This window comes from Arabidopsis lyrata (assembly GCF_000004255.2).
Source record: "Arabidopsis lyrata subsp. lyrata unplaced genomic scaffold ARALYscaffold_4, whole genome shotgun sequence".
Classification (NCBI taxonomy): domain Eukaryota; kingdom Viridiplantae; phylum Streptophyta; class Magnoliopsida; order Brassicales; family Brassicaceae; genus Arabidopsis; species Arabidopsis lyrata.
The window spans coordinates 20852628-20874556 of record NW_003302552.1 but is presented as its reverse complement, the minus strand read 5'-3'; the positions used below and the strand labels follow the sequence as shown (position 1 = coordinate 20874556).

The 21929-nt window shown below is 35.1% G+C and overlaps 4 protein-coding genes across 4 annotated transcripts; 2 read left to right on the top strand and 2 right to left on the bottom strand.

Moving 5' to 3' along the window:
* Positions 1-1673: 1673 nt before the first annotated feature.
* Positions 1674-3460, top strand: LOC9316066 (two-component response regulator ORR24). Its single transcript, XM_002881819.2, has 6 exons — positions 1674-2269; positions 2362-2438; positions 2527-2566; positions 2648-2762; positions 2851-2980; positions 3076-3460. Exons 1-6 carry the CDS (start codon positions 2041-2043, stop codon positions 3289-3291), a joined length of 807 nt encoding a protein of 268 aa, XP_002881865.1. The 5' UTR covers positions 1674-2040; the 3' UTR covers positions 3292-3460.
* Positions 3461-3517: 57 nt separating this feature from the next.
* Positions 3518-5102, bottom strand: LOC9317931 (ribosomal L1 domain-containing protein 1). Its single transcript, XM_002879952.2, has one exon. It carries the CDS (start codon positions 4826-4828, stop codon positions 3710-3712), a length of 1119 nt encoding a protein of 372 aa, XP_002879998.1. The 5' UTR covers positions 4829-5102; the 3' UTR covers positions 3518-3709.
* A 996-nt stretch (positions 5103-6098) lies between these two features.
* Positions 6099-11754, top strand: LOC9316065 (serine/threonine-protein kinase B-raf). Its single transcript, XM_021028432.1, has 17 exons — positions 6099-6397; positions 6523-6623; positions 6838-6890; positions 6988-7244; positions 7376-7570; positions 7815-7991; positions 8097-8368; positions 8521-8601; positions 9039-9128; positions 9482-9560; positions 9887-10151; positions 10306-10429; positions 10507-10526; positions 10645-10795; positions 11005-11290; positions 11375-11447; positions 11544-11754. Exons 2-17 carry the CDS (start codon positions 6556-6558, stop codon positions 11624-11626), a joined length of 2274 nt encoding a protein of 757 aa, XP_020884091.1. The 5' UTR covers positions 6099-6397; positions 6523-6555; the 3' UTR covers positions 11627-11754.
* LOC9316064 (F-box protein MAX2) lies at positions 11726-14072 on the bottom strand. The gene has a single exon (XM_002879951.2). The coding sequence runs from the start codon at positions 13962-13964 to the stop codon at positions 11880-11882; it is 2085 nt and encodes a 694-aa protein (XP_002879997.1). The 5' UTR covers positions 13965-14072; the 3' UTR covers positions 11726-11879.
* Between the last annotated feature and the right edge of the window lie 7857 nt (positions 14073-21929).

Here is a 21929-nt window from a genome sequence, read left to right as displayed (position 1 = left end):
ATGGGAAATGGGGGAATTGTGAATGAAGTGTCGGTACGTAAATAAGTTAGGACAAAACAAAGTTTCCTCATCTTTATTAGTGCCCACATGAGTCTCTACGATTCCTTCTCTCCCATGAATGCTCGCTTCACTCTTAATTAATTAATTACTTCGAATATTTGTCCTCTCTTCTCTTCTCTCTCCTATCCCCTCCTCTCTTTCTTTCTCTCTCTATCTGTCTATAGCCCTATATATATTTGAAGATCCATGTAAAAGTCTTCATATAAATTCTATAAAATACAAGTTGTGTATATATATACATATGATATGACTACGATCGTTGAAATTTGATCCCATTGCGTTTTTCATATATGTTCCAAAATGCTTGTATAGATATGTGTGTGCATAGACATAGAGTGTCGGAAAATTGCATCGGGACGGTTTATAATTAATTTGGTGTAGGGTTTGAGGTCCTTATTAATTTCACATGAAACTTGGTTAAACTTTGTAAAAAGTGTTTGTACTACTTATTTATCTTGCTTTGAAATTTATTATTTATGATTAACGACAACTTATTATCTCTAAAAATTCTAATTCAATTCACAAAATGACAATAAAGACATAAATTGCACTCTAGAAAGAATGTTACGTTGCTTTTGAATAATCAAAATGGCAATCGAAGACAATATATATACACACACGCTTAACTATCAATTAGGTAACCTCTCTCGAATTATATACGGATTCTTTGTTAAGCCCTACAAAAACATATAGTTACCCAATTTCGAAGAGAAATGAAATAGTATAAGGAGGTGTGTTACCCAATGCCCATTGAAAAGGGTCACCAATAATAAAACCAAAAAGATAAAGACAACTTCTGTTTTTGTACATACGTGAACTGAAGAATCTTTGGGAATCACATCCTTAACCATTTGACAAAACTCCCTTCTCTCTTAAATTTACCATTAAGTTTTGTTTGCAAGCGTTGGGATTGAAGACCGTCATCTATTTAACCTAAGTATATGAGAAAAAAATGAATATAGGTCAATAATAGTCACGATGTAAAAATTGCGTATAAACGTTTCATTAATTCCTCCACATTGTAATCGGCTGAGGTAGACAATAATTTGTACTTCTTGTCTATCAGGGTTCGAATAATCAATCGGATTAGATCGATAGTTCGCATATTCCATTTGATAATGCTAATCTGATCTTTTATTTTAAGTTGTTTTGGAGAAACTAAAAAAAGTGGTCTAATATGACAAAAGGGTATAGCGTAGTCTCCGGCAAAGGTCAACTTAATTGATATTAAAGAAAAAATTGTTACAGACAAGGGTGGTTTGGTCGGATTGAAATGTTTAATACATCATTCACAAAACTACAATTCTAATGACACAAATATTCGACTGCCAATTGTATATACACATATACATGACTATTTAAACCAAGATTCGTGATATCAAATATGTGATTAATTAACCAATTTAAATAGCTTAGGCATTATCACATGATATATGAAAGGCATGTTAGGTAACAGCAGAGTTTTTTTGTTATAATGATATAGTTTTTGGAATCTGAATTCATATTTAACACTCACCATATATTCAAATCTTGTTAAAAGAGGGAAATTATTTTTAAGAAGTAAAGGCGATAAGTTTATATGTCTTTGTCATTAAAAGAACAAACGGATATTTTTCTGGTATGTTAACAAAAATGAAGCAAAACCTAATAACTAATGTGATTTCACCAAACGGAAGATTCCAACACACTTTTCCATAAAAAACACATACACTTACACGTAAACATGCATGACATAGATCTGAATATATATGTCTACATATATCATAGTTAATGACAAATAAGAAGACTATACAATAATGCTTATAAGTGTCTGTTTATAAGACCATAGCTAGTATTATTGAACCCAACGCCCAAATTATCACAGAGAGAGATGACTATACATATATAACTTGAGATTTAACCTTTCTCATGGTTTTTTTTGTTTGTTTGTTTGAGTAATTGATCTCGACAGCTATCTAAAGGCACTCTCGCCGGAGAGACATGGCCGGGACTTCTTCGCCGGGAAAATGCTCCATGTGGCTTGACCTGAACAGAGAAGAGACGGTGGAGAAGAACAATGAAGAAGAGTCATCAGTTGAAGACGAAGAGCAAGTCACGAGTAGTAACAACGTTAGACAGTATGTTCGGTCCAACATGCCTCGGCTTCGTTGGACGCCTGATCTTCATCTCTCCTTCGTTCGTGCAGTCCAACGACTAGGCGGTCCAGACAGTACGATTCTTTCTCTCTCTCCACCTCTATTTTTTGCTCTTTAATTTCTCTCTCGGCTTTGTAATGTAACTGTTGTATGATTTTAATTAAAGGAGCGACGCCGAAATTGGTTCTTGAGATGATGAATCTGAAAGGATTGAGTATTGCACATGTCAAGAGTCATTTACAGGTTCACACCATAATCTCATCGTCTGTTTCTCTAAGATAATCTCAGTTTTGTTCTTCTTTTTCAATGTTTTCATGTTTCTGATTTCAAGATGTATCGAAGTAAGAAGCTCGAGCCATCATCTCGCCATGGTATGTAAAGTTTTGATCTGCAGACATTTATCATTCCTTCACTACGTTTGATTTCCATTGATGGAAATGACTTTTGAACAGGATTTGGAGCTTTCATGAGTGGACAAAGAAGCTATTTGATTGACATGATCGACTCTCGATGTATCCCTTATGGCGATTTAAGACATGCCTATAACTCTAAAACCGTTCCTTCGAGGTCATACATTGAGACAAGTTCCAGTTACTAAAATGTTTCAGATTTGTAGATCCGACCAAGGAAGTTATAAATGCATTCTTTTCTGTAGGGTACTCAATCAAGACGCGGTCATTACAAATCTTGGAGGTAACTTTCTTACGCGACCTTCGAGCTGGTTTAGCGGGTTATGCAGAAATGATCAAGATAGCACAGAGAACAAGACTCTGCCTCTGCTCGAGGTAACTTCTGCCTTCTTTTCGGTTTAAGAGTTATAGAGGAACAGTTTTGGTAAAAACAATGAAAGATATTGTAATCTTGATGAAATCTTATGCAGATTAGGAAGACGATCAATGAGAAAAGAGTCCGAGATGAAGAAGTATCATCAGTCAAACGATTGAAATCAATGTCTGGAGGTGGGATACAGTTACCTGAGTTTGGAAATTGCAGGCAAAAACCAACAGATGATATCAACACAATGCTCTCGCTCTCTCTGTTCTCGACATCATCAGGAGACCGTAACATAGCACCATCCGACATAGTAGAGAGATGAAGTTTAACATTAAAAGAGATTCAAGAGTAGAGGCTTCTGTTTTCCTTACCCGTTTCTTGGGATGAGTACTTAGCCAGGATCTGGCTCAGGCTTGATTCAGATCCTGTAAGTACTTTTCTTTGAGGTTGTATTCTTAGGAAAAAATCAGAATCATTCGATACAACACCAATTCTAGGATGCAACAAAACACATGTAATAAGATGTTTCCTCCTCAACACCACCAAAACAACTACATGGCAAGTCACTAGTTTGATGAAATAGTAAACGATAATAAAAGTCCTAAATGTATTAGTATAAGAATCATTTTGATGATACCTTGATAAGACAAAGTCATAATCAGTATCCAAAAAATCACTCAAGCAGAAAGAATAGAATACTTAGTTATACCGACATTAAACGAAAATCTTCTTTTCTTGGTTCATCTCCTCTTAGTCTTTGCTTTCAATCCACCACCAGACCCATCAATGTCATTCTTTAGCTTTTTCGACTTTTGCCCATTCTTACTCTTCACAATGTCTGGTTTCTCACTCACTGCAGACTTACTACTAGTCATCTTCTTCCTCTTCTTCTTATCCCCTGAACCTTTGAGATCACCAGTAACCTCATCTTGTTCAACATTCTTTTCGATTTTATCTTCACCAAGAGTCTCAGATACATTACTATCCATATATCTAACTTCATGAATCCTTCCTTTCTTCTTCTTTGTCTTCACACTCTTACTACTATCATCAACATCATCACTTTTAACTAATTCTTCACCATTCCTAACTTCTTCAACACCAGAAGGATCGATCTTGAGCTTCAAATATGGAACTGTCTGATATAGAGGCAAAGCTAAACTCTCAGATAACTTCAAATGCAAAGATCTTATATATTTCCACTTACTAGGCAAAACATCAACAACTCCATTCAAAGTCGCCATCACATTCTCAGCGATTTCATCGCTTTCCATCGACAATTTCGCAACTTTGATCACACTACAAGTCCCAGTCCTCATGAAGAACATAGCAGCACCACAAGCTTTCTCAATCTGCTCTTTCCAATTCCTATGCTTCAAATCAATCGCCACAGGAATCTTCTTCCTTAGAAAAAAATTCTTCCCAATCAATCTCGGTAACAGAGGAATCACTCTCCGATCAGAGAAAAACATATCGTATGAATCACAAAGCTTCCGTTTCGATTCGAATGATCCATAATCCGATTTCAGCTCCGAAACCTTAACAACTTTAGTGATTGGTATGTTCTCTAATTTGATCTTCTTCATCGCATCTTCCTTGGTGAGACCACTTTCCGATCTATCGTCGATGATAAGACAGAGCTCCGGTGAGTCTTCCGTAGTGCTAATAAGCGGATGCGGGAGAGGAATACGATAAGCGTTAGTAAAATTCCTCTGTGGAATCTTCTTTAGGGCTACGACTAGGTAAAAGAATTCATCTTCCTCTAGAAGGTGTGGCTTCTCCGTCTTTGATTTTTTGTTTCCCTCTTTGACCAGAGCCTTAACTGCATCGTCCACGGTCTTGGGACTTACTCTTGACATTAGTGACGGAGTAGCTAACTGCTCCGGTAGTTGTGGTGGCGGCTGCGGCTGAGCTGCGGTGGTCGGAGGAAACTAAAAGTTATTTAGGGTTCTGTGAAGATTCAGGGTTTTAGGGAGGACGAAGACTTTAAATCGAGTTTGTTTTGGATTTCTAAAGGCCCATAATATTAGTTAATGGGCTTACTTATGTTGTTTTATAAATTGTCCACATATTTTGCATGGAAGATTTTCTGAAGATGATAAATTGCTAAGATTTAAGATATAGGAAATTTTGACAAAAGAGGGTATTCTATCAATTCAAGAAATCTTTTCTATTTCATGTAAATGAAACTTTATTAAATATAAATTTAAAACATGAAATTAAATTATATAAAATATGAGTATGTGGTAATATTTGGTTGTCATTTACCATACTTCCCTAAAACCATAATCACCATACTTACCTAATAAATTTTATGTTAATTTTACTATATGTAATTTTATATGCAAAGTATTAAATTATACACCTGGACAATATAAAATCACTAATAAAAATTTTATTCTTTATTTTCAACTTTTTATTCCTTTCGCAAAATGTTTTATTCCTCTTTTAGCTATTTAAACTATAAAAACCAATATTTATTTATTAAGAAATAATAATTACATTAATTGAAAATGTAAATTTTTAGATAATAAAAGAAAAGTCTCATACGTTCCTTTTATGTAAAGTGCTATATAAATGAAGGGAATTTTTTTGTTAATCCTGTGTGATATCTTATTGAGTTCACTGAGAGAGAGTATATGATAGAAATCTAAATATAACTGCAGTGTAAGGTTCTTGAGAGACAAAGAAATAGCGGCGCTGCCAAAACTATGATGATATGTTGTTGTTGTTGTTAACGTGTAAGTATCATAATCAACATCAATATTGATGTAAGATGATGAATTCTCTCGAATCATTCTTATTGCAATCTTTTTCGAAGATTGAATTTCTATACAACATCCTGAGGCTTGAGTTTTCTCCTCAACTACTCTTTTCAAAAAAAAAGTTCATCCTCATTTTTGTCAAACTCTTCTTAGATTCTTTTTCATTTACATCATCCTCTTTTTTAAAAAAATCTATCTCATATATATGAACAATCTGATAATATATTGTAATTCATATCTATCTCAAAGATGTTAAGATGAAATGGATGACAAAAACAATCCATGTAGGTGTTTATGTAGCTGACAAAATTGTTCTAATAAAACATCATGTGGGGGATAAGTGCTTCTCGGCACGTGACTAATAATCTCGCACGTGACTTGCTTCTCCACTTCTCTTTGGCTCCACTTTCCGACTGTGTTTTTTTAGCTTCTTCCGCCATCAAAATCAAAACCTCCAAAAAATTCAATTTTTCTCATGAATCTCTGTTGCAAATATCTATGCATATACGTACACATACTCTATGTGTGTGTACGTATGGCTTTTTGTTGCTTGATCATGGCTATCTTCAATTCTCTCTTTTGTCTTTATCCTGTTTCGCAGTACGATTTAAGCATATTGATTGTTGGAATTTGGAGTTGGGAGGTCGTTGAGCTTCTCTCTCTGTGAGATTTTTCATAAACCCTTATTCGTCTTTTGCTATTTAGCCTTATCGTCTGGAATTTACTTTGAATCCATCTTTGTGGTCGAAGTTGGTGGGACTTTTCTTTGAAATGGGTAGATTATGCAGGAATTTGGAACTTTTGCAACCGAGGAATTGGAAATGGGAGCTAACTGTTGCAAATGTTGCCAAGGATCAGTTGAATCGGTTCACAATTCCACCGCCTTGACGTAGGTTTTGATGCTGTATTGTTAAAGCTCAACACTTTGAACAAGTTTTTATAGGCAGTCTTTGAGAATTATCTACTCATTAAAAGCTTTGATAAGGAATATATGGAATGCAACTTAGTATGTTACTGAAAGATGCATTTTTTATGCAACAAGATATCAAAGAGGAAGTATTGAGGATTTTATTTACTTAACCATTCTGTTTTTGCCTATGCAGGTTAGCTGACATAGAGGTCCAAGCTACTGCTGACCTAGAGGTCCAAGCTACTGGTAAGCGAAGTTTGATTCTAAATATTCTGGTATCTATGTTTTTTCGTCTTTTCTTGAGTGAACCCTATGGGCTAAGGAGACGCTCATGTGATTTTAGACCTTAGGGAGGTGACTGTGGAAGAGACAAGAGATGTTGCTGGACCATCAGAACCAAATCCACCAAGTCCTACCTTGAGGCCTTCACAAGTTGAGGAGATATCCAAGTCTGTATGTGTGGGAGAAACCTCTAATACTAAAGAATCACCCAAAAATCTTGTTCAAGATCGGCTGTCAAGTTATGAAGCATCGAATATTCTTTGGAGTACTGGGTTCTTTTCTGACCCAATCCCTAGTGGTTTTTACTCTGTGATCCCGGTAAGCTATCTTTAGGTTGATATTATCTTTGTCCAATAATACTTCAGTTAGCTTTATTAATACTTGGTTACGTGCTACTGTTTGTCAACTATCATTTTCTTATCTTATTATGTTGTTAAATTTTTCAACAGGTTGATAGATTGCAGCTTTTTAAAAGCATTCCTACAATGGAAGTAATTAATGCGCTGGGGAAAGAACGTTTTAAGGCTGATGCGATTTGTGTAGATCTTAAGAACGATATACAGCTTGTTATGATAATGGAGTTTTTCATCAAATCTGTCAAAGGAAAGGACTCAAAGGAAGTTATCAAGAAAACTGCTGTAATGGTAAGAATGGGCTAGCAGTATTTATCATCTCTTTTGCTAGTGAACTAACTTTGGCTACAATGCATATCATTTTGTTACTTTATCTTATCGCTGCATGCAATAAATATTTGGTTCTAAATAAGAAAACAAATAGCTTTAATCTCATTTAGTAGATTCTTTAGGGCACAGCACATTATTTAATAAACCTCATTATACTCTTTTCGATATCGGGAAATCTTAATGGGAATTTTCCTTCTTATGGCAGGTGGCAGATGTATATAGAATAAAAACTCCTCTGCAGAGTCCGGCAAGAACAGTGCGATCATTTCAAATTCATGGATTTCCACTGCTAGGAAAAATCAAACATGGTTCTTGTCGTGCTAGAGCAATCCTCTTTAAAGTTCTAGCTGATGCTGTTGGTCTTGAAAGTAAGCTTGTAGTGGTATGTACTGTATAAAACTGTGATCAGTGGCTGTGTATAACTCCAATTTCCACATGTCATTGGTTGGTTCTGAGAACTTGGCATTTCGTTAAATTTCTTGATCAGGGTTTCCCTAGTGATCTGAGATCTTCTGCTAGTGTCGACTCATGTAATCATATGTCTGTTGTGGTTGAGCACAATAATGTGGAAATGCTGGTCGACCTTAAGCGATGTCCTGGTCAGCTTACACCCTTCTCACCCAAGGCAGTTTATATGGCTCATATCTCAACGGCATGGCAGACTGATTTTGTAGACAATGACTCTTGTGTTTCACCATTGGAGCCAAACAGTCCCATGGAACGGTCTTGTCCACCATCTGTATTACAATCCGGTTTAAGGTGATAAGCATACTTGTTTAGTTTTCTTGATTATGTTTGTATATTTGCTACCTCTGGTGTATTTATATATATATCTTATGTTCCTATATAGGCCAAGCAAAAGCGTTATGCACGTATGAAAGTAACTTTTGGTGTTTTTGTTGTTTTCTCAGTCGTTCACTAAGCGCGCCAAACATAGCTACTGAATTTTTTTGGAGAAAGGTCATCAAGGAACAGCCACCTGCTGATTTCAGGTTATACTGTTTGTCAATATATATTTCCTTTCAACAGTGGTGTGGTTTTGATAAACTTCTTCAATGCTAAGTGTTTGTATATAGATTCCATGCTACTTCTCTCTTAAAACTTTGTTGTCCTCATGTTCCCTCCAATTCTGTCGACTGTCTTTATTGATAAAAGGTGAAATATGGTAACCATTAAAGTCCATTCTAGTCAACTGCAATGCAAGAGCTATGAATTAAGTTGTGAGAGTATTTCGCTTAACAATCAGATGAGGTGAACTCTATATGTACTGCAATTGATGAGTTTGCTTCAAAAGCATATATTTAGTTTATAGCTGCAAAAGTTCGTGGTATTTTATTAGTCATTAGTGTCTGGCTTACAATAACGTTTTGGCTGAAAAAATTGGTTGTAATGCGTTAAAAAGGCTGATGTTTTCAGTTTGTATGTACAGCTGTAACTCAGATGGAGGAGCGGAATCAGAAAGTAAGAGAATAAGGAGAAGGCGTATGAAGACTCCTGATCTCAACGCTGACGTTTCCAGGCAAGTGTTTGTTTTATAACACAAAAAAAAAAAAAGTGTTCACAGTCATCATTATGTTGCCGAATAAGGTTGCTGTCATTTATTTTTTTTATTGTGAACACGAGCCTATAAACTGGCGATACAATTTTTTATTGAAATTATAAAACATAGAAAATAGGCAAAGATCTTGCGTTATTATCTTTCTGAAATCTTGAGCACCACATAATATAACTAAATAAACTAGCATTTGCTTGCATCCTGTACAGACGTCCACATATGGTACTGAAAGTTTGTATATCGGCTGTTGTTGTCACTAATATTTGAATGGTTTTATCATATGTTTTGCTTAAAGTAAACTTGACAATCTGTTTCAGGGCAGTAGAGCTAATGATGCAGAGAGACTTCTTGAAAGAGCGAGGTGATGATGATTCATCTCCTTGCTCTCCAGATGATGTATGTAACAGTTTTCCTGAATTCTGATATCGATATATAAACTTCTTGATATATGCGTCATTGAAATATTTATGATATATTTGGCAGCTATGTTGGTAGCTGTGAACTACAGAACACATTCTGTATATTTTCTCTTCGCCTAAATTGAGATGACAGTTCATGATATTAGAAAGAGGAATAGGGAAAGTGCTGGTGTTTTGATTCTTTGTTTGAGAAAATTATGGGATATGGTTCTATGTTGTAAGAAGAAAATCTTTGTGAGAAGACTATGGATATCTCAGAAACGTTTACTAAATTTCCTTATAAGGGCTTTTGTTTGCTTCTAGGTGTCTAGTTTCCAGCTTGATTCCCATGACCAAGTGTCTGGTGAAAGGTCAACACTAAATCGGCAGAAGGCAATATCATTTCCATCATCTCCCCGAAGCTATCAAATCCAACCATCTGAAAGGAGTGAACCTTCACGTAAAAAAATAAGCCAAATTTGGAATGAAGTGCTGGAATCTCCAATGTTCCAGAATAATCCTTTGTTACCATATGAACAATGGAACATAAATTTCTCCGATTTGACAGTTGGGGCTTTTGTTGGGAGTGGTAAGAATGGTTTTTGGAGTGTTTTTGAATTCCATCTATCTGTTGTATTAGCCATAGATCTTCAGCAAGAAAACTTGGATATGGTCTGTGAGCATAAATATACTTTTTCCTCTGAAACCCAGTTAACTCTTTTTTTGCTGTATATGTCATTCAGGATCTTCTGGAGTAGTATGTCGTGGCATCTGGAATAAAACAGAAGTTGCGATCAAGATGCTTTTTGGACAACAGCTTACAGCTGAGAACATGAAAGATTTCTGCAATGAGATATCTATTCTTAGGTATGTGTCCTTTAATTTTTTGCTGTGCCTCTTCAACTTATCTTCTCACCTTTCTTCCTGTCTTATCTTCTGTGCAGCCGTCTTCGACATCCCAATGGTAAAATCATCTATTTATTGTTTTGCTTTGATTACTTGTCCAACGATCCTCAGGTGGTGAATTTGTAAGATTTTAATATCATTTTTCGAGTAACGAGGAATCTCATGACATCTTGTAGTTATTCTGTTCCTTGGAGCATGCACAAAGCCTCCTCAGTTATCAATGATCACAGAGTATATGAATAGGGGGTCCTTGTATGATATCCTCCGTACCAGAAAAAAGGGGTTAAGCTGGGAAAGGAAACTAAAGATTCTGAGTGACATTTGCAGGTGTTTCATTTCTACACTTAATTCTTCCCGTTTAGATTTTCGCTATATTAGCCCCTTATAGTTATTATCAGAGCTCTCTAGAGACACTCCATAGATTTGATCACCAAGTTCTCATAGGGCTCAAGATTCACACCGTCTCTTTTTGACATAACAAAACGTAGAAACAGTGCCAGTTCTCATAATCATTTGTATTTTTTTGTGTTTCAAAGAGGTTTGATGGGCATTCACCAGATGGGGATAGTCCACCGTGATCTAAAGAGTGCAAACTGCCTGTTAAACAAGGGGATAGTCAAGATCTGTGATTTTGGGCTCTCGAGAATGAAGAATGGCACGACAGTGGAAGATACTGAAGCTGCAGGAACTCCTGAGTGGATGGCTCCTGAACTTATCCGCAATGAACCAGTCACAGAAAAATGTGACATCTTTAGCTTTGGTGTTATAATGTGGGAGCTTTGCACTCTATCCCAGCCCTGGAAAGGAGTCCCAAAAGAAAAAGTAAGTTCGTTGAACAAGAACAACACTTGGTAACTAAACAAAAACATCGAATCTTAACCCGGTTCTTGCAATTTTTGCTTTCAGGTCATTCATATCGTTGCAAATGAAGGAGCCCGGCTCACATTACCTGAAGGACCACTACGCCAGCTTATTGCAGGTTTGTGACTCTTCAAAAACTCACTGTTGTTTTCTCTTGGAACCCTTTAAAGTTTTTTAGTAAACAGATGCTTATGGAAACTTTGTCTTTTTACAGATTGTTGGTTGGAACCAGAGCAAAGGCCGAGCTGTAAAGAGATAATGCACCGTCTAAAGACCTGCAAGTTTCCGATTTGCTGATTCTGTGAGTTGTTTGTTCTTTCTGTGTGAGGCATTAGTTGTTAAAAACTTATTGAGTTTGTTCTCCAGATCTCTCCGGCTTCTTCATTGAGTTTATCATTAATAAAAATCGCTTTTTGTTTTAAGATATCATTAATCCTTGGAAATTACAGTCTTTGCTCTTTCCTTTTACAAACATATATAACACTCTTAAAATGGACCAGTTTCTGAAGTCAATACAGATATAATAGTGTAGGTAACTCACTCTTAAGTTTCAGTCAATGATGTTGCGGCTGTTCAATTGGTCCTCGAATCGGCTACAGGAACCAACTCTCATCTCTGTGCTCATATCGTTCTCCGGCGCCGGATAATAATCTGCTCTTAGCTGTACATCCCTTAAGTTGGGGATTCTCAACAAAAAGTTCATGAAATGCTCATGAGCTGTTCCATGGATGAAGAGCTTCCTCAGAGTCAGGCACTCTTGTAACAGACCTGCTCCAGGAAGCGAGAGACTCCTCTGGTTAACATCTCTATCCTGTGGTGGCCAATAATCAAGCTCGCTCAAGCTCAAGCTTCCAATTCCGGTCAAGAAGAATCTTTCCCATAAACTCAAATCCATCTGCATTGGAGGTGCGGTCAGTGCAAAGCCGATTGTGTCCCCGCAATCTAACTGCATCTTTGAAAGCTTTGGGTAGAGAGCGAGACAGCTTAACCCGAACTCTGGCTCGGCTGGCCTGCGTTTACCTCTGCAATCTCCTTCTATCTTGATCCTAATCTCTTCCAAATTTGGACAGTCATCTAGTCCTGTCATCGGTAATGGCGTCAAAAATTCTCCAACACTGATCCATAAAGACAGATACTCCAGTTTCTCCCATACTCTGTCTTCAGAACAGAATCCATTCCCATCACTAGTTGAGCAGTGTTCTTCCTCCAATGAATACTTGCACCTCTTCTGGCTCCTCTCGTAAACATCATCATCGTCCTCGTGGTTAGCCTCACTAGTTTCCACTCTTTCTTCTACCTCCTCCTCTGAACCAGACCACACACAGTCTATATGCAGTTTCTTGATCCGATCACAAATCGGCTCAACCGCCTTTAAAGAAGCAGTTGCATCAAGATTCTTGCAGCAAGAGATTCTCACATCAGTCAAAGTCTTACTCCGAAGACTAACCATTGTTCTTAGTCCATCCACTGTTACATTCTCACACCCTTGAATCTCAAACTTAGTCAACTTACAACATCCTCTCCCTATAGCCACCAAACCCATATCAGTCAAATCGCCGGAATTCTTAATCGACAACGACTGCAGTCCTCCACATAAAGCCACGCCGTCGAACCTCCTCCACTCTGTAGCAGAGCAAACACCTTGGAATTGTCCTAGCTTCAATGCTCGTAGCTTCTTGCATATAGAATTCAACGCCTCTAAAGCTACACCACTATGCTTCACATCCTTCCCTACATCAAGAACCAGCTCCTCTAGATTCGGTAAACCTGAGAAAACCTCAATTAGCGTCCCCGCCGTGACCGCTGAATCTCCAGCCTCCGTACCTGGAATTGCTCTAGGATTCGCCAACGAAGCTGTGTCTACCATATGGAGATGCGTTAACTTGGGGCAATTGGTAGCTACAGCGGAGAGAGTCTCATCTCCGACGAATTCAAAGTATCTCGGATCAAACGTACAAGCTACACGAAAATCCTTCAAATTAGGGCAAGATTTGGTGATACTGACGATTTCGCTTGATTTGTATCCCTCAGTGAAAGACGCCGTCAAGAGATCTAACCGTGTAAGCCTCGCCGCCACGTCAGCATACCGGAGAAGAACCGGAGGTAAGTCTTCAGTCCAGTGATAGAAGGCGGAGAGATCTAAAGACTCAAGGAAACCACCACAGTGTTCAAAAATAGGAGCAAAATCGCCACCTACAGGGATCTGAGAAGCTCGTTGATGCCATCGGAGGAGCTTGATGTGACGAATTCTCGGCCATTGAGGAAGTAAAAGCTCGAGCGAGCTCGGAGATCGAGAGTAAACGTTGAGAGAGACGACGGAAGGGAAACAGATTTTGAGACGGAGAGCGAGAAGGTTCTGGTGATCGATAGGGAGAGAAGCGAGAAGAGTGTGACCCCATGGAGAGAGGAAAGAGAGATCGAGATGTGAGATTGATCGGAAACAGCCGGGGACGAGAGAGAGATCACGAGCGTTGCCACGGAGAGTGAGAAGAGAGCGAGTGGATCTTTCGAGAGCGAGGAATTTGTGGGAGACGAGGGAGAGAGAGTTGCGAGCTCGAGAATCGGAGACGAGAGAGAAAATGGTGGATAAGATGACGTCAGGGAGGTCGGAGAGAGTAGTGGTGGAAGAAGCCATGAGAAGCGGCAAATCTACAAGAGAGAGAGGAGATTTAGGAGAAGAAAGAAGAATGAAGAAGAAGAAGAAGAAGAAGAAGAGATTTGTGTTGGGCAGAGAGACAGCCACGTGATACTGACATTCTTCTCTCTTCTTTTATTTTTGTTTCTTTTTCTTTTTTTGGATAAAACTATTTCTTTCTTTTTAGGTAATTTGATTGAAAATTCATGTGTATTTGAATCACAATTGTCCCAAGTTGACCAATACTAATGTTACTAGGTGTTATCGAGCTCATTTGCTATGCACAATAACTTTTGTTTGTGAAGATTATTCATATGCTGTATTATGGAATTGGCGCCGTAACTTGACAATTGTTCTAAAGCATCATGATATATATATAGATATAATCAAATTACAAGAGTCAAAATCAACCTATATCTCTCTCTCTCTCTCTCTCTCTCTCCCTTATGTTCCAACTTCCCACTTGAATTGCATATTTTTTCCTGTAAAGAACAATCCACCTTTGTCCCGTGCATGCATCTGACGTTTATTTATTTCCCTCAAGAATAATACCAACCTCCTTTGTCTCTACACCTCTTATTTTGTTTGCCGATAGACATGAGCTTTAAGAGGAAAAAGGATACCTAAAACTAAACACAATTATATATTTGAAAGATTTAGAATTCAATAACTTGATAATATCAAGAAAAATCCCAATAATAACCGCATAGATATCTTTGAAAATATACATTATTTCACAAGGCTAGAAGTAATAAGAGATGAAGTTGAAATAAAACAGAATCAAAAACAGTGATTTGTGTCATGTACTGAAAGTGCAAATATTTTTACTATAGGAGATTCTAGATAAATTCCAAACTCATAACATGTATAATTAAAGTCGGGTACTTTTCCAAATATGAAATGTATGATTGGAATCACGTAAGAATGCAACCACTAAAAAATAGGAAGCTGAACTCATGTCCATCTTAAGAGAAATATAGATCCAAAAATAGTGAACTGATTCAGCTCAAAGAGTGTCATATGAATAGACTTTTGTCTTTTGATTGGATACGATTTCCGCTCAGTCCCAACTATTTTCTCAGTCCCTGTTACAAATAAAAACATAGATTTTAAAATTTATACTTAAAACACTGTTAACTTTAAAAAGTTTAATGGATAACTCAATGGGCATAATCAAGAAAGCAATAGTGAGTAGTAAGTCGATTGCAAGTTTGCAACTAAAATTTATTTTTCTTTAATTCTTTTTTTTTTCCTTACAAATTAAAGTGAGAAATTTAAGATTTGTAGGGCATGCATTATCTCTCGCCTACTCATCTTGCCGGTCACAAAAACACATAGACACATACATACATATACATGTGATTACACATGCGTCAACATATAAAAACGCGACTATATATATATATTAATCTATAGATCCACTGACCTATGGTCCTATACCATAAATTTTCTGCCAATGCTTATAAATTGGCTGAATTAATTTGTGTATATATTTGGTTAATGTAATACAAATATACAATCTTATCTTATAAAAGTGATAATTCAATGAACCCTGTATACTATTTAATCTAAAGACTGTTATAGAACTTGTTGTTCTTATTCATTATTAATGAATGAATTTCGTTACATATTTATACATGATGAGGGGAGACAAATCCCCATTGGGCTAGTAAACCCTAAAGCCCAAAAGCCCACTAAGATAAGATAGACCGTCATAAGGAGAATCTTCTAGTACATGGACATGGGCCTTCTAGAATATGTATTAGGCCCAACGGTTATGGAGTCCATCCGACCATGCGGTCTACAACACTCCCCCTTGGATGACATAACCGTGTAGATGCCAAAGGATCTCAGTAATACGCTTGGGGATGCTGCCTCATTAAAACCTTACCAAGAAAACCCATTGGGACAAAACCATGGTTAAGGAAAAAGAGTACAGCACGTATTACCCCCCCTGTTTTGGTCATCCCTGCAAGTCCTTAAGTCTCCGCATTCCAATTTGATGCGTGAGCTTCCTCAATGTCGATGCTGGTAATGCCTTGGTAAGGAGATCGCCTGAGTTGTCGCTGGATCGAACTTGTACCACTCGAACTTCTCCATCCCTTTGCAAGTCATGCGTGAAGAAGAACTTTGTTAGAATGTGCTTCGTCCGATCTCCCCTGATGTAGCCGTCCTTGAGCTGAGCGATACAGTAAAATATCTTATGTTTTGAAACAAAAATAAATCCCTAAAACATCATATATTTTGAAACAGAAAAAGTATTATTAAAATTGAATAAATTGTCCAATTTGTACTTGCTAAAAACGGTTCATGGACCATGGTCCTAGATCAGAGGCACTTAGGTGTGAGTAGGGTTTTGTGACGGAAGATGTCTTGAGTGAAACTTGCACCATGCATGTAAGTCCGAGAAACCATAAACTATGACCCATTAACCCTTATACATAACTTGATTTTGTCTTGACACAAAAGGAAATCTACTTTATCAGAATTCATGCTTGGTTACAGAAATCCGTAGGATTATCTATAATAATTAGTAATTATTTTTATAGCAGACTTAAGTTACCTTTTACTTAGCACGCATGAAATCATGAAATGGAAAACGTGGAACAATGGATGGTAAAATAACCCATCAGACATTTTGACTTTTTTAGACGAGCATAAAAAAACCACATACGAAGACACGGTCCCTTAAAAAATAGTTTGTGGAGAAAGAGATCACACGTTGAAGCATGATGAGGAGGTACTATTCCTATTTCAATGTATGGATAAGTGATTACATAATATATATTATCTATCAGTTTATAAAGTAAATGTCTTATTTTCCTCTCACCTTTTCTTTTAGACTTTGGACATCAAACCCACTTCACAGCTCATAATACCCACATATCATATAGTTGACGGAAATTGAAACACCTAACCTAACGAATCAATATAGATCTCCAAAGTTAAATGTTTTTAGATAAAATGTTTGTAAACTTATTATTTCGCCAATAGCCTTTCGTCTCACGTGAAAAAAACGCTTTAGAATATTGAGTTCTTGATCGTTCTTGTTACTCAAGAATCATATCGTTATCTATTTCCTTTGAACTTCAACCTTTCCAATGAAAATAAAATCTAATTCGATTTAATTAAGTCATACACATGCCAATTACCATATCAGCAGAGAAGAGACTATTATGTCATCTGTTTTGATCATTGTTCCTAGAAAACTATAAGTGAAAAAATTGGAACTCCTATTACCCAAAAGAAAGGAAAAAAAAAAAAAAAAAAGCCAATTCGATTGGGTGTAACTTGTAAGATCGTGAGAAGGTGGAGTTTGAACAAGTTGGGTCCAAAAAGATTTCACTGAACTCTTAAATCTTCTTACATCTCATTCAATTTTTCATATGTTATGGCCACTAACATTTCTTCTATCTGATCTTCTCTTCTGTTGAAATATTATATAGCTTTTCTCAAACTGATATGTTATAAAAATCGTCCTAAAAGCTTAAACGCAAACGATAGAAAAAAGCAAAAATCGTATTTAATTAATTTATGTTGTGTCTGGGAAAAAATAGACCAATCAGTGGAAGCTTTGGTGGGCCTGGGCCCGGGTTTTGAATTTAATGACCGAAAGAAATTAGTTAGATTAATGAAAGAAAAAAAGAAGTTGTGAGAAAAGAGAGTGACGTGGAAGCAGATAAGTGGTGACGCGAAATAATGTTGTTTTGTGTTCCGTAACTTAAAATCTAATCCTTCAAAGTACACCATGCTGTCTCACTCTCACTACGTTGCCTTGCTTGTCGTTTTTCTATCTTTTCTCTCTTTCAAATATTGATGACGTGGACGTCTAGTTACAATGCAAGTTTCTAGAAATCCCACGTGTCACTTGTGGGTTCGAACTAAATGCGACATTTCGGGCTTATCATTTAATGCCTTGGTCCGATCTCCACGTTCTTCCAACGGTTTTGTGTAACGATGTTGTGGTTAAGAATAATATTCAATGTGTGTTTTTTTTTTTCGTTTTTCTTTTTTAATGGACATTGGTTAAGAATATTCAATGTGTTGTGTGATTATGTTTTTGAAATCGGTATCAGATTTAATTCTAGAGCTGATAAAATTTTAGTTTATAAGTTTGATATAAATTGTTTTACTATAAAGTTTTTTTAAATGAATATTTATAGATTGTTTTCTGGAATACGGCAAAATTGGTGTATGGTTTGATTTGTTTTTATATCCAGTTGCCTTTGGTTATAACTTATAAGTTATAACAATTCAAGGAACAATTACTTTTAGGTCATGACATGACTTGTGAGTTGCTGAGAAGCGAGAACTTCATAAACTGATGGAGACAGGTTATGGGCTTATCATATTGGGTTATCTTACTAAAGAATTTGGGCTTCTTTTAACTATCGTATAGGGCCCATTTAGATTATGTGTCCACGTACAAAACGATGAATGCTTATATACATACAGTAATACGTTTGCGCTTGTGTTCAATGCCGGTCCAAACATTTTAAGTGCTCTAAGCAAAAAAAATAAAAAGTTATTTTTAATTTAAGTGTTCTAAGCGAAAAAATATATTTTTGAGTTTGACTATTAATTATGAGATATTAGCAGTATAAATAAACCACTAAGCTACATATTTAATCACTATGAACTTAATTTAGATGATATGTATTAGACTACACGCAGTGGTGCAATTTTAATTTGGGTGTTAGTAATAAAAAATAGAGAAATAATAGAATAGTGGGTATACAGATAACACACGGGTGTGAGTATTATTTTTATGTTTAATATTTCATCTATCTCTCTATCTCCACACAAATCTCTCTCTTTTAAAAAAAACTAGATCATGACCCGCACATACGTGCGGGGTTTCATATTTTAAAATTTTTTTAACAAATTTTAATTAAATATAGATTATTTTATTGTTTTTAACTTTTTATGATATATATTTTAGTGTATTAGATCTGGATCCACATACGTGTAGAGATATTTTTATAGAAATTTTTATAGAGATTTAAAAATATAAAATATTTGTTGTGTTAGTGAACTTCGTAATAGTATAAATATTATAAGTTAGAGTAATGAACAAAATTCAGTTGCGTTAATGCATAATTATATTTTAAGATCCGGACTAATTTAGTTGCAAAAGTTAAGTGGTGTTACATTTTTATTTTCTTAACTAATCAAAACAGTTCTAACAATTTGATTACATATGTTAAATAGGATATGAATTTGGTTTTAGTTTGGGTTATTTCATGTATATTAGCTAGGCGTAACTATTTTGGAACATGAAAATATCCCGTCCGGTATCTGTCATAAATTCTTTGTCCCATAATCTGTCACGTATACGTAAAATAAAAATATTATAGTCCCATATCTGTCATAAATAGAGTATGTGTAATTGAAAATGTATGTACATGGTTACATGTGTAAACAAATTTATTTTATATAGTGCTCATAACCCGAACTCATGCCAGTTGGGTATTTAGTTTGATTTTTAATATATGTTCTCCTCCCATCTCGTCTCGTAATTTCTATTTCCATTTTATTCCATTAAAATCATATTCCAAATTCTTGTTTGCTTACTTTTAAATATCATATAATATTATAATATATATTGTGAGTTTTGCGGATTAATATGTATACCGTTAAAGTTACAAATATATTTAAACAAATTTATTAGTGTTTCTAGCTAAATTTTGCATATTTTTCTTTTCATTGTTTAATCATAATTAATTCGATTTTTGGGACTAAAATTAAAATTTGAGATACATCTATAAAAGGGATATACTATTGCTGCATAATTTGTTTTGAATGCAAAATATATAATTAGTTCACATTATTTCGAAAATTGTGTGCAATATATTATGGATTTGTTTAAGGAAGATCCGGTTGAAAAGAAAAAAAAAACACAAAATATTTCGAAATTAATATGTACAATCTTTTGTTTAGATATTTCCGAAACTTTCTCTAAACGAAGGCCATAACGATAATTACTTTAAATTTATCATTATTTGAGTTTATTTCATAGTAAATATAAATATTTGTTAATATCTAATATCGTTTTTTTTTAAATTGTGAAATAAAATTTTGTTTTATATCTCAAAATTTGTGAAAATATTATAACAAAACTGAGTCATAAATATTTGTATTTAATTTTTATATGAAATTTCAAATTCAATATTAAAATTCTCCATTGATAAAAAACTTTTTAAACGATAGTGTTTTTATATTTTGAATTAAAATGGTATTATTTTTCTTTTTATTTTTGATATAGAATAGTTTATTAGGATTGGTTTAGATAAAATTTTAGTTGGATATCAAATCTTATTTTTTTCAATTCTCATTGGTTAACAACTTTTTAGAATTTTTTTTTTAATTTTCGTCCATAATTAATATGAGAGAGAAAGTGAGTTTAATTTTTTGGAAACTAATAATTACTTTAAAGAATTTTACTATTTTTATTTAAATATATTATTTAAAAACAAAAAACAATGGCATTTTTGTAATACTTTACATTTTATAAGGTTATTTATGTTTGAGTGCTTCCCAATTAATAGTATAGATTATAATAAATATATTGGTCACACCCAAAACTAAAGTTTCCCACTGTGTATGTCCTTAGTGTTTTTGTGGATTATACAAATAATTATAACGATTAATATTGAAGCTACCATTGTTTACACACTAGTTAAATTAATTCATACACCTATTTAAACAAAAATAAATGATGGACCTATATGACCACTTTTATATATGCATGACCAAAACTCTAAATATAAAAATTTTGAAGAAAAAAACCAGAAAATGACAAAACATTTACATTAAAAAGTAAGAACCAAGAACATATAATGGGAGGAAAGACCTATGTTATATAATGTTATCAAGTCACGTGTGAACATTTTTTAATATTCAAGCGAGGGCCGTAAGCGGTCGCTTATGTTGCTTACCTTCAAGACCGGCACTGCTTGTGTTTTCAAGTTTTTTTATTTATTTAATATTAACTTTCTAAAACTGTACTGAGGGAGTAAATTGTTTTTTGGAAAGGAGCAAAAGATTAAACACATCATAGAACAGAATAGTTGAGACTTTCAAATAGGAGTCTCAATTGTTGCTGATGTAATGATGTGCGATGGAGAAAGAGGCGAAATTAAAACCAAGTGGACAATACGTTTCTCCATTCGTGTGAAGAGATTGAGCTCGAGAGAGGGGGTCTTGACTCTAGAGTACTTAGGTGTGGAGACGTGCATTTCTTTGCTTACATATAAAATAAAACTGAGGTTAATTTGTGCTACTAGCTAGTCTGGCTATGAGAATTGTGTTGCTTCAAGATGAAGGAGACCGAAGCTATTAAAGCAATCCAAGGAAGCTTTAATTTTCGATGATAGCGGTTAGCGGAGATAAAAGACATACCAAACTTCGTTCGGAGGTGTACAAACAGTCAAAGAAGGTGTTGAAAATGTAAATGTAACATAAAGCTAGAATCATTATAAATTGTTGAAACTCAAACTCGTGACTTTGATCCATAAAAAAATACACCACTAACTGAGCTATATCTCATCGCTGGATTTACACAATATGCTTGACAATTAGAAAACGATAAAATATTATTCTGATGAAGACAAATATGCAAATTGAATTGACCTTTTTTTTTTTTTTTTTTTTTGTAAACTAGGAAGTTCCCTACCAACACCATGTTTATCTTTTTGGTGCAAATGAATAAAACTTGTCTTTTTTAATCTATACCAACTTGTTTTTGTCATTTTCATTTGGACTTACCATTTACCAACATTGTTTTATACAAGCTTAAATTTTAAGGTTTTCTCTTATTTGTTGGGGACATCAGTCAGGAAACTGGATTTTTTCACTATTTTTCCAACTGAGTTTTGAAGCTAATCCATTAATTAATAAGTTTTAAATTTCTCTAAGTTATTACGTCAACCCATCAATTTTATAATATGCCAAAAACAAATTTAG

Excerpts from the sequence above, each read along its gene's own strand:
- LOC9316066 (XM_002881819.2), top strand. The coding sequence starts at position 2,041 with ATGGCCGGGACTTCTTCGCCGGGAAAATGCTCCATGTGGCTTGACCTG. Across the intron at positions 2,270-2,361 it reads ACGACTAGGCGGTCCAGACA|GAGCGACGCCGAAATTGGTT; the intron begins GTACGATTCTTT and ends TTTTAATTAAAG. Across the intron at positions 2,981-3,075 it reads AGACTCTGCCTCTGCTCGAG|ATTAGGAAGACGATCAATGA; the intron begins GTAACTTCTGCC and ends AATCTTATGCAG.
- LOC9317931 (XM_002879952.2), bottom strand. The coding sequence starts at position 4,828 with ATGTCAAGAGTAAGTCCCAAGACCGTGGACGATGCAGTTAAGGCTCTG.
- LOC9316065 (XM_021028432.1), top strand. The coding sequence starts at position 6,556 with ATGGGAGCTAACTGTTGCAAATGTTGCCAAGGATCAGTTGAATCGGTT. Across the intron at positions 7,245-7,375 it reads GTTTTTACTCTGTGATCCCG|GTTGATAGATTGCAGCTTTT; the intron begins GTAAGCTATCTT and ends ATTTTTCAACAG. Across the intron at positions 8,602-9,038 it reads CAGCCACCTGCTGATTTCAG|CTGTAACTCAGATGGAGGAG; the intron begins GTTATACTGTTT and ends TTGTATGTACAG.
- LOC9316064 (XM_002879951.2), bottom strand. The coding sequence starts at position 13,964 with ATGGCTTCTTCCACCACTACTCTCTCCGACCTCCCTGACGTCATCTTA.